The 11,198-nt window shown below is 41.2% G+C and overlaps 1 protein-coding gene across 3 annotated transcripts in view; it reads left to right on the forward strand.

Annotated features, from left to right (window-relative positions):
- Positions 1 to 11,198, forward strand: part of SLC17A4 (solute carrier family 17 member 4) — a 29,625-nt gene that overhangs the window by 13,304 nt on the left and 5,123 nt on the right. For 2 of the 3 annotated variants that reach the window (XM_003927287.3, XM_010338000.3), the window contains 9 exons: positions 1,562 to 1,764; positions 2,627 to 2,860; positions 2,946 to 3,033; positions 3,498 to 3,584; positions 5,861 to 5,979; positions 6,099 to 6,260; positions 9,497 to 9,629; positions 9,711 to 9,858; positions 10,813 to 10,903. In XM_003927287.3, coding sequence (XP_003927336.1) covers positions 1,562 to 1,764; positions 2,627 to 2,860; positions 2,946 to 3,033; positions 3,498 to 3,584; positions 5,861 to 5,979; positions 6,099 to 6,260; positions 9,497 to 9,629; positions 9,711 to 9,858; positions 10,813 to 10,903 — 1,265 coding nt within the window. The remainder of the gene's footprint in view (positions 1 to 1,561; positions 1,765 to 2,626; positions 2,861 to 2,945; positions 3,034 to 3,497; positions 3,585 to 5,860; positions 5,980 to 6,098; positions 6,261 to 9,496; positions 9,630 to 9,710; positions 9,859 to 10,812; positions 10,904 to 11,198) is intronic. The other variant, XM_074398540.1, reaches the window with a different exon arrangement.

Raw genomic sequence — 11,198 nt, forward strand, 5'->3', positions numbered from 1 at the left:
CACAGTGCCTTGAGGTAGACTCTACTATGAATCTCATTTTTCGGGCAAAATTTGGAGCCACAGAGAGCTCAGTACCTTGCCCAGAGCACACAGCTATAAGTAGAACACACAAGTTGGAATTGGAATGCAGGTATCTGATTTCAGGATTAAAATACATTTCATAAAACTTACATATTCCCATAAAACATATTTAAAAGTAGGAACAGAATAGTTTAATATAATTAAAGTACATGTCACACCAACAACTAGAGGCATACCTTATTGTGTAATATTTTGAAGCATTCGCAGTAAATGCAAATATAGCTGAAGTGTCCATTCTTACCATTTCTATTTAGTCCATTTTTTGAAAATGCCAGTGAATTAAATTACCTAGGAAAATGAAATACGTGTTGCAAATAGTAAACATAATCAACTATATTTTCCCATCATTTACATATGATTTGTCTTTATTTCTTTATTGAATCAAAACCTAATGGGGGAAAAACTGATGAAAATGATGGGGAAAAAAACTCAGTTACACAACAATAAAAAGTACTTTACAAAATTTGTGAAGGTCTTAACTATGAAATTCCACCTTGGACAGATTAAAAGACCAATACTCATACATGCGTAGGCTAGAAGACAATACTATAAATGTGGCAGTCGTTCTTATTTTAATCTGGCGTATCAATATGACTGATCAAAATTCCATTGTAGATTTTTGTGGACGGTGCATTGGCCGGCTTGGGGGTGGGAAACAAAATGCTCTTAAAGTTGAACCAAAGATAAGATCTGTCAATTTTCTAGCAAGAGCAATATTACACAAAAGGAAACCAGTTGTCCTTTCCAAGAGCATTTGCTCCCTTTCAGGAGCCAGAAAAATGACATCTTTATACCTTGTGATTATACATCACCTCTGGGATTTTTCTACAGGGAGAGTGCATGAACTCTTCCCTTTCAAACTAATGTATTTGGACTGAACCACAGGGATATCCCCAGAGCTCCAGTGGAACACTAGCAAATTTTGTGTAAGCATAGAATAGCAGTTTACTTCCATTAAGTATTAAATTGAAGTATTAAGATGAAGTTTAAATGATTCTAGGAGCTAACCATCGCCTATCTTTCAAGTTTCATCTCTCTCCAGTCTCAGACAAACTAATCTTCCATGTTTCCTGGTTACAAATGGCACTTCCAGCTTTCCCAGCTGCCCAAGCAGGGAACTTGGGAGTCATTTCCAGCCATTTTCTCTCTCTCACTGCCCATATCCAATCAGTCACTGCTTCCAGCCAATTTTTTCTCTAAATCAATTTCTTCCCATTCCCGTTCTAATCTTCTCATCCCAGAGTCCTGCCTGAAAAGCTCTCGCTTAATGCTTGTTCTGACCAACTCCCCACATTCTTCAAGTCTCTGTTTGAGGAATGCTTCTGAGGGAGCCACCTCCCCCATTACCTTCCAGGGGGACAGATGTCCACTGCACACCTACAGAGGAATGTCTGGTCTCCCTATATTTCTGCATTCCAGACTTAGGAGAAGTGGGAGAAAAGTATTCTGATTGTGACTTTGCATGCCCTTCTCCTCTCAGGCTTTTGTTCAGTCCGACATGGACTAGCCTTCATCTTGCAGCTGTGTAATTTTTCAATATGCACCCAACAAATGAATTTGAGCATTGCCATCCCGGCTATGGTGAATAACACAGCCCCTCCCAGCGAGCCCAATGCCTCCACAGAATGGCCCTCCACTGACTCCCAGGACTGGAATGAAACGCTAAAGCAATTTAAAGCAATGGTAAGTTTAATGAGACTCTGGACTCTTTCTTTGACTCAAATAATTTGACTTAAAGAGTTATCTTATAAAAGAGTAAGATTCATTTTTCCACTAAGATCTACTGAACATGTACCATGTGGCAGGAATGGCACAAGTGGGTAAGTATCAGGCCGAGCATGGTGGCTCACACCTGTAATCCTAGCACTTTGGGAGGCCAAGACATCTATACTAAAAATATGACAATCAGTCAGGCATGGTGGTAGGCACCTGTAATCCCAGCTCCTCTGGAGGCTGAGGCAGGAGAATTGCTTGAACTATGGAGGTGGAAGTTGCAGTGAGTGGAGATCGTGCCACTGCACTCCAGTCTGGGCGACAGAGCGAGACTTGGTCTAAAAAAAGAAAAGAATTAAAAAAAAAAACAAAACACTATAGTAAGTATCTAAGGGGATTGCATCCCTACTTAGTGTCTATGAGTGTAACCAGAGACTAAGATAGAATAAAGGAAACATTTTACCATTTAATAGACATAAATTCTTCCCCTACAAAGATGAAAATCACTATAAAATATGTTTCACAGATTTGTCTGCTTTCTCTTCCTTCCACATATTTTATTACCTTGCTTATGATACATTTTTCTTTATAGCCTTTGTTTCTTTACAGGCTCTCTTATATTTTTATTTTTTGGTTAATTGTGTCAGGGTGAGCAGAAAGAGTATGTTGGGCATATATTTAGGGGTTTTAAATATGTGATACTGGTATATTGGAGGAACTGGAGAGATCTAAAAGGAAAGAACTGCCAATTATTTTTTGCCTCTCAAGTCCAGACAATAAAAACTGTCAATTCTTCAGCTAAAGAAAAACAGTAACTCTCTTTGTCATCTAGGCCCCTGCATATGACTGGAGTCCTGAAATCCAGGGAATCATCCTCAGCTCCCTCAGCTATGGCTCACTCTTGGCTCCAATCCCCAGTGGCTATGTGGCCGGAATATTTGGAGCAAAGTATGTGGTTGGTGCTGGCTTGTTTATTTCCTCAGTCCTGACCCTCTTCATTCCACTGGCAGCTAATGCCGGAGTGGCCTTGCTCATTGTCCTCCGGATTGTACAAGGCATAGCCCAGGTACCAAGATATTTTCCAAGTATAAGTGGAATATAGGTTCCAGAATGACCTCAGATCTCCAAAAATGGAATTTCCCCCCCCCCAGGTTATGGTATCAACTGGTCAGTATTCAATTTGGGTCAAATGGGCTCCCCCACTGGAAAGGAGTCAACTCACCACCATTGCTGGATCAGGTAACTGATACCCTAATCCCCACCTTATATACACCATCCAAGAGAAGTCTGCAAAGTCCTCTCAACAGAACCAAGATCTTATCTATCAATCACTCTGTCTTCCTAGTCCTTGCTTTAAAGCACTACCCCATGCTGCATTTCTTGATCATAGCTGAATGACCTGAATGCTTACTGTGCACTAAATATTCTTGTGTTTTGCACATATTTTCATCTTATCCTCAAAACAATTTTATAAGTCAGCTATATGTAATTACTTCCATTTCACACATAAGGAATTTCAGATAAAAATAGACTAATAACTTGTCCAACATCACATAGTTACCAAGTGAAGGAGCAGGATTTGAACCTAGATAGTTTGGCTTGAAGCTCATACCTTCAATCACTGTGCAACTCAGCACTGAAGAAAGCACATAGAGCCCCACGACAGGTCCTCTCACCAGAACATCCTTGCCGCCTCTGTTCAGGGTCAATGCTGGGGTCCTTCATTGTTCTACTTGTCGGTGGTCTCCTCTCCCAGACCATAGGATGGCCTTACGTCTTCTATATCTTTGGTGAGTGTGCTTTCCAAATCTCAAATTTTTATGGCAGATAATTCTGTGATGCAATTTATCTATAGTTAACTAAATACTAATAGATATGTATATTGATATAGCTAAAGCTGGTAGTGTTCAGAGCCAACTATGTTTAACATTTATGTTTCAGCAGCCTGAGCTTATAGTTAGAATAATTTTATGACATTAGAGGCGTCATAACATTCCTTACCACTTCTAAATTTAACCTAAAGGACCTCAGAGCAAACAATTTCATAAGATGTTGAAAATGTTATCTTAGGGTGAGCGCAGTGGCTCAAGCCTATAAACCCAGCACTTTGGGAGGCTGAGGTGGGTGAATCACATGAGGTCAGGAGTTTGAGACCAGCTTGGTCAACATGGTGAAACCCCATCTTTACTAGAAATACAAAAATTAGCTGGGCATGATGGTATATGCCTGTAATCCCAGCTACTCAGGAGGCTGAGGTGGGAGAATCGCTTGAACCCAGGAGGCAGAGGTTGCAGTGGGCTGAGATCACACCATTGCACTCCAGCATGGGTGACAGAGTGAGACCTTGTCTCAAGGAAAAAAAAAAAAAAAAAAGAAAATGTTATCTTAGTCGTACTGCATTTTAGTCATGCTTTTTAATTTAATATATTCTTTTAAATTTCTCCAGTTACTATTATGGCAAAAACCACAATTACTTTTGAACCAACCTAATATAATAGCCAGAAAATTGTGTGACTGTGACTTAATCATAGGTAGAATACTTTTTAGAGTAGAGAATCAACCAGTGGAGCCTACAGGGCAGGGCAGATGATGTGAGGCTCAGGAGTGGACATAATACACAGACAGATGCTGCAGAAAGGTTCCAAAGACACATGAGAATTCAAGAGGCAGTATTTTACTACATTACAGTTTTACTTTCTTGGAGCTGTGGTTGGAATCCACCTAGCTGCTGTCAACTAAAGTTCGTTGAATTTTTGAAACATTCTCCAAAATCCCACCCCTAACTTGTTTATGGTAATTCCTTCTAGTCCCACTACTGTGTTCATTAGAGGACAGACATCTTTGATTAAGGGTTTTTGTAACATCATGTCAATATATTCACCAAAAAACATATGTAATGATTCCTTAGCACAGCACACCAACCTTCAAAGTTTCTATTATGAAAATTTTGGAAGGGCAGATTACAAAAATTATTCAAACAATGAGAAAATCTTACTGTGCTTATGGTTTTGAGAAACAGTAAGGAACATATACGCAATAGAAACCCACTTCATATTTGTTGAATAAATGTTAACATCCTCCGACCACAATGGGTAACATTATAATTTTCATATCTATCCCTCCCCACTTGATTAATTTCCTTGATGGCAAAATTGTGTCTTTGTCATTTTATATTCTCAAAATTTAGAAAAATGCCTGGTGTATGGTGGCTGCTGTATGATGTTTGTGAAGGAATTTGTAAATGACATGCTAGCCAAATAAAGAGCCCATAAGATTTCTTAAGATTCTAAAAAGGGAATCTGAAGATAGGCCATATTTCCACTCAATACTGATGATGTTAAATTCTCAACTCTGTAATAATATATGTATTAGAAAAAATATCTCTGCTGAGGATTAATTTTATTTCATGTCTAGAAATGGGGTAATCAATTTCACGTACTAAAGTACTGCTGCTCACTCTTATGTGCTTTGAGGAAGATAAGAGATAGATATGGAAAGGTTTAGCAATGAAAGGCACTCTGCAAAGCATAACTAGCAGGAGGGATGCTGACTGGTACATGAACAGTGAGGGCGTTTTCAAGCACGTGGGGCAAACACGCTACTAACTTGTAACAGTGTGCTGTAGCTTTAATAATAGTGCATTTCAAAAACCTCCCAAAATTCAGTGGCTTAAAACAATAATCCTTTATTCCCGTGGTTCTTTGTGGGACAGCTGGCCAGCTCCACTCTCTGTGTCTGTCATCTGCCTTGGACAATGGAGGGGCTTGAGCATGGTCTTCCAATAGTATTGGGCAAGACCCAAGAGAACAGATTTTAAAAAACATGCTTTTTAATGCTTAGGCTTGAAACTCCTTCATGCTATTGGCAAAAGCAAGTTGTGTGGCTGAGACCAAAGTCGAGTGGTGGGGAAGTACCCTCCCCCTGTGTGAGGGCCATGCAAGGGATAGATGGCAGAAAAAGTATAGTACTGAGACCAGTCATTCTGTCAACCACAGGATTCATCTTAGTGTGAAACTGAAAGAAGAACTTCAATCAATCCAGTGCTAATTGGATCCTCTTGTCCTAGGAGGAATTGGCTGTGCCTGTTGTCTTCTCTGGTTTCCTCTCATTTATGATGATCCCGTGAATCATCCCTTTATCAGTGCTGGTGAGAAGAGATACATTGTGTGTTCCTTGGCTCAGCAGGTACATTGAGGAATTTCTCTGACATTTCTCTGTGTCCCTCTAGATGTTTCAGAAATGAAGAGTGCAGTAGAGAGAGCTGTCTTCTGATGGAGGGGACATTGATGTGTGCTTTCTTCCAGGATTGTTCACCAGGCTGGTCTCTTCCCATTAGGGCTATGATTAAATCCTTACCGCTCTGGGCCATTTTAGTCTCTTATTTCTGTGAATACTGGCTTTTTTATACCATTATGGCATACACGCCAACGTACATCAGTTCCGTACTTCAAGCAAACCTCAGAGACGTAAGTACAGAGAAAGCTCATTCGAATCTTCTGTTTGCTTAAATGCTTAAATAAATAGAGCTCATCTATAATCCTGTCTCTCCCATGGTCACAAAATCAGGGGATTAGGACCGGGACCTCCACAGAGGAAATGCAATCTAGTTAATTTGGATTCTGATTGATCTAAATATGGTTTACTATTTGCTACAGCAGGATGATACATACGGTTCTAGGTCAGCTTGATATTCATATACTAACATATTTTCAGGGCCCTGTGCAGAAATTTTATACTCAATCCAATCAAAATTTGCAAACAAGACGGTCTGCTGGCAGCATCAATAATAAAGATTAACAAAATTTTGTTACTTTTTTTTTGAGACGGAGTCTCGCTCTTGTTACCCAGGCTGGAGTGCAATGGTGCGATCTTGGCTCACCGAAACCTCCGCCTCCTGGGTTCAAGCAATTCTCCTGCCTCGGCCTCCCGAGTAGCTGGGACTACAGGCGTGCGCCACCATGCCCAGCTAATTTTTTGTATTTTTAGTAGAGACGGAGTTTCACTATGTTGACCAGGATGGTCTCCATCTGTTGACCTCGTGATCCACCCGCCTCGGCCTCCCAAAGTGCTGGGATTACAGGCGTGAGCCACCGCGCCCGGCCCTGTTACTCTTTTAATCTCATTCTGTACTCAGGAAGAAGCCTTCTCATATTGATTGGGTTCCTCTGGTGAAAATATGCTAACTAGCCAACAGAGAGCTGACCTTCTTAGCAGTGGTCAGCATCTGCATGCAAGCAGGCTGCAGGCACTGAGATTAGAAAGCCCCAGGAGAGAGAGGCTCTGGGTCTTTTCAAAGAGGAGGAGGGCCAGCAGCAGGCAATTAAACCAGAACCTTAATCCTGGGGATCAGAAGATCAGATAAGCAAGATGCCAGTGCTGGGCGGTAGACTTCCTAAGGCTGGCTGTTGGGAATGATTTGTCTCTGGTGTAACGCTGGGTGGGCTTGACCCTCAGAGGCCAACGATGAGGAAGAGGAAGATGGGAGGTTGAATAGAAAAGACAAGTTGTGACCAGAAAGCAGAGCTTCCCAGTCCAGGAAGTCAAGAGACCTGGATTCTCATTGCCCTAAGGGTATTTTCTCACTAAGTCATGTAACCTGGACAGCCTTGGCTTACTCATCTGCAAAATGAACTACTTGAACCAGGTGAGAGCTAAATCCTTTCCACTGATTGGATTCTATACAACAGAGGAGTCTCTTTTTCATTGCGTTTTATTCTCTAGAATCTTAATTTAGAAGTTTAATTGATAACAAGGTTCAACATTTTAAAAAATATATTAAAAAATAGAGTGGGTTGGGCACAGTGGCTCATGTCTGTAATCCCAGCACTTTGGGAGGCCAAGGCAGGTGGATCACATCTGAGGTCAGGTGTTTGAGACCAGCCTGGCCAACATGATGAAAGCCCCGTCTCTACTAAAAATTTATAAAAATTAGCTAGGTGTGGTGGCAGGTGCCTATAGTCCCAGCTACTCTGGAGGCTCAAGTATGAGAATTGCTTGAGCTGGGGAGGCAGAGCTTGCAGTGAGCTGAGATAGTGCCATTGCACTCCAGCCTGGGCAACAAGAGTGAAACTCCGTCTTAAAAAAAAAAAAAAAAAAGAAAAATCTTTCTTTCCTTACTTTTTCTGATCTGCCTTTTTTTCCCAGCCCATTCCAGTGATAACTCTGTAAACTCTTTTTTCTTTTTCTTTTTTTTTTTTTGAGACGGAGTTTCACTCTTGTAACCCAGGCTGTAGTGCAATGGCGCGATCTCCGCTCACCGCAACCTCCACCTCCTGGGTTCAGGCAATTCTCCTGCCTCAGCCTCCTGAGTAGCTGGGATTACAGGCACGTGCCACCATGCCCAGCTAATTTTTTGTATTTTTTTAGTAGAGATGGGGTCTCACCATGTTGACCAGGATGGTCTCGATCTCTTGACCTCGTGATCCACCCGCCTTGGCCTCCCAAAGTGCTGGGATTATAGGCTTGAGCCACCGCGCCTGGCCCTTCTTTTTCTTTTTCCTTTTGAAATAGTGTCTTGCTCTGTTGCCCAGGCTGGAGTGCAGTGGTGCAATCCTGGGTCACTAAAGCTTCAATTTCCTAGGCTCAAGCAATCCTCTGACCTCAGTCTCCTGAGTAGCTGGGACCACAGGTGTGTATCACCATGCCTGGCTAAATCATTATTTTTTTTGTGTGGAGATGAGGTCTTGCTATATTGCCCAGGCTGGTCTCAAACTCCTGAGCTCAAGTGATTCTCTCACCTCAACCTCCTAAAGTGCTGTGATTACAGGTGTGAGCCACCATGCATGGCCTACTTTCTTATATATTATTTCCTTATGAGAATGCAAGCATACATGAATGTATATTCTTATTTTCCCAACTTTTTAAAATACAAAAGAGTATACTCTGCAATATGCCACTATGCTTATATACTAGGTTTTTGCCACTTAATATGTCATGGGAATCTTTTTATATCAGTACATGAGAACCTTGCTGAGCATTTGGATTGTTTTTCATCTTTGAGCAATGCTGCAGTGAAAACCTTGTTCATTTGTCATACATTTATGCAACTCTCTGTGGAGAAAATTTCTGCATATGAGATTATTTAGTCAAAGGGTAAATGCACTATAAACTTTCATATTTGTTATCAAATTGCCCTCAATAGAGCACCAGTAATATTTGTGAGAACCTGATTCTCCACAGTGTTAGCACAGAGCATGTAAACAAAAAGTGTGAGTGGGGGGGATGTTTTTGCCAATTTGATCCAAGAAAAATAGTATCTCACCATAGTTTTATTTTGTATTCATTCATTATGAGTAAGGTTGGAAACCTTTTTTGTTGTGTGTGTGTTTTTTTTTTTTTTTTTTTTTTGGGTTGGAAACCTTTTAACTGTTTAGGAGCCACTTATTTTTCCTTTTTCTGTAAATTGTCTGTTGTTATTCTTTGCCTATTTTTCTACTAGGTTTGGGTCTTTTAAATATTTATTTCTTTCCACATGATTTTTATATATAAGGAGAGCATTAGTTCTTTTTTTTTTTTTTGCAAGCTGAGCTATAAACATATACATACTAAAACTATATTGGCTCATTCCAGTAACATGGTATTTGTATTAAAAATGATGTGTATATAAAGAAAAGCCCCAAATGTGGACAGTCTGTCCAAGGCCGTCTTTGTGATGGTGGGCGTGGTAACGGCACATGCACCTGACCTAGTCTCTGGTCCTCAGAGTGGGATCCTGTCTGCCTTGCCGTTTGTTGTTGGATGTATCTGCATTATCCTTGGAGGTCTATTGGCAGACTTTCTTCTCTCCAGAAAAATCCTCAGACTCATCACCATCAGGAAACTTTTCACTGCCATTGGTAAGGGTGAGACTGGACATGGGTGAACGTGGGAAGCTCAGAGCAGCCTCCAATTTTACTCTGTTTATACTCCTACCCCAGGGGTTCTCTTTCCATCTGTGATCCTCGTATGTCTGCCCTGGGTCAGATCCAGCCACAGCATGACCATGACCTTCTTGGTGCTGTCTTCTGCCATCAGCAGCTTCTGTGAATCAGGAGCCCTTGTTAACTTCTTGGATATTGCTCCTCGGTAGGTACCTCTTTTGCCTCATCCTCTCAGAAACTCAGTTCAAGTCTATCAGCCCTAAACCTGCTCTGATGTGTAAGTATACTGTGGCAGGTACAACAGGTCACAGGAAGTGTCAGTACCAGCTCTACACCCTACAGGTCGCAGGAAGTGTCAGCACCAGCTCTACACCCTACATCTAAATAATCCCTGGAAGGGATGCAAAGCTGGTCAACCATTGTGAACTTAGTTTTTCCAGGTGTGAACAAGAGGAGTCAGTGGCCTTGCTCACAATCAAGTGAGGGAGACTCACACACATCCCTCTCTGTTGAGGATTGCAGCAGTTGCTCAGGGTGGGATCACTGAAAGATAGGGTATGCTCATGAAAATCTTCTTTAATAAAGACAAAGGACACAAGATTGCAGGAGAAAGATCTGTCTCTGATACAGTAAAAACAGAGTTGACTGAGACTTCCAAACATGGCTCCCAGGGTCCTGTTCCAGTCAACAGGACATCCTTCATCTTCAGATAATGAACCACCAAGAAATGTCATCTTAGGGGAGCCAACGTCTTATCCGATGAGGGTTCCTTTATACCCACAGAAGGTATAAAAGTTACAAGATCAGACTCAACAGTAGAAGCCAAAACAACAAGAACAACAAAAACCTTATAAGCCAGGTGCAGACCGTCCATGTGACCATCTGCATAAACGATGTTGCCAAGTTCATAGAGGTTACCCCCTTGGGAGTACCAATCCCTAGCACAGGATTACACTAATAATTAATCAGTACATTTCATCCGGGTTTCACCAAAGCTTACACAATTCCATCCATCCCCAGAGATAAGTACAGAGTTGCAACAGACCAGCTGAGATTAACCCTTTGTTTGCACAGGAATGTTTCCCTCCCTCTCTCAGGTACTGAGACTTTCAAACATAGGTATACTTCGGTATAGTAGAGTACCATCTCTCTCTCTCAGGTACACTGGTTTTCTCAAAGGACTGTTGCAAGTCTTTGCACACATAGCTGGAGCCATCTCTCCCACTGTTGCTGGATTTTTCATCAATCAGGTAAGGTCAAATGTTCTGATGAATATTCATAAGAGAAACCTATAGAAGCATGGTGTTTTCACATTTGCCCAGCCTTCTATCCTAGAAGATGCATTTTATCAAAATAAACCAACTTACATCATGACTTAAGCATTTCCTAAGAATCTTATTGGTATAAACTTTACATGAATAAAGAAGTATATGGCATTCTTCTTTTCTGCCATATACTTCATTTACTGGTGAAAAGCACTTACTGCCATATACCATTCACTTACTGGTGAAAAACCACATGGAAGTTAAAGGATGAATTTCCTGT

This window comes from Saimiri boliviensis, chromosome 4 (genome assembly GCF_048565385.1).
Source record: "Saimiri boliviensis isolate mSaiBol1 chromosome 4, mSaiBol1.pri, whole genome shotgun sequence".
Taxonomy (NCBI): Eukaryota; Metazoa; Chordata; class Mammalia; order Primates; family Cebidae; genus Saimiri; species Saimiri boliviensis.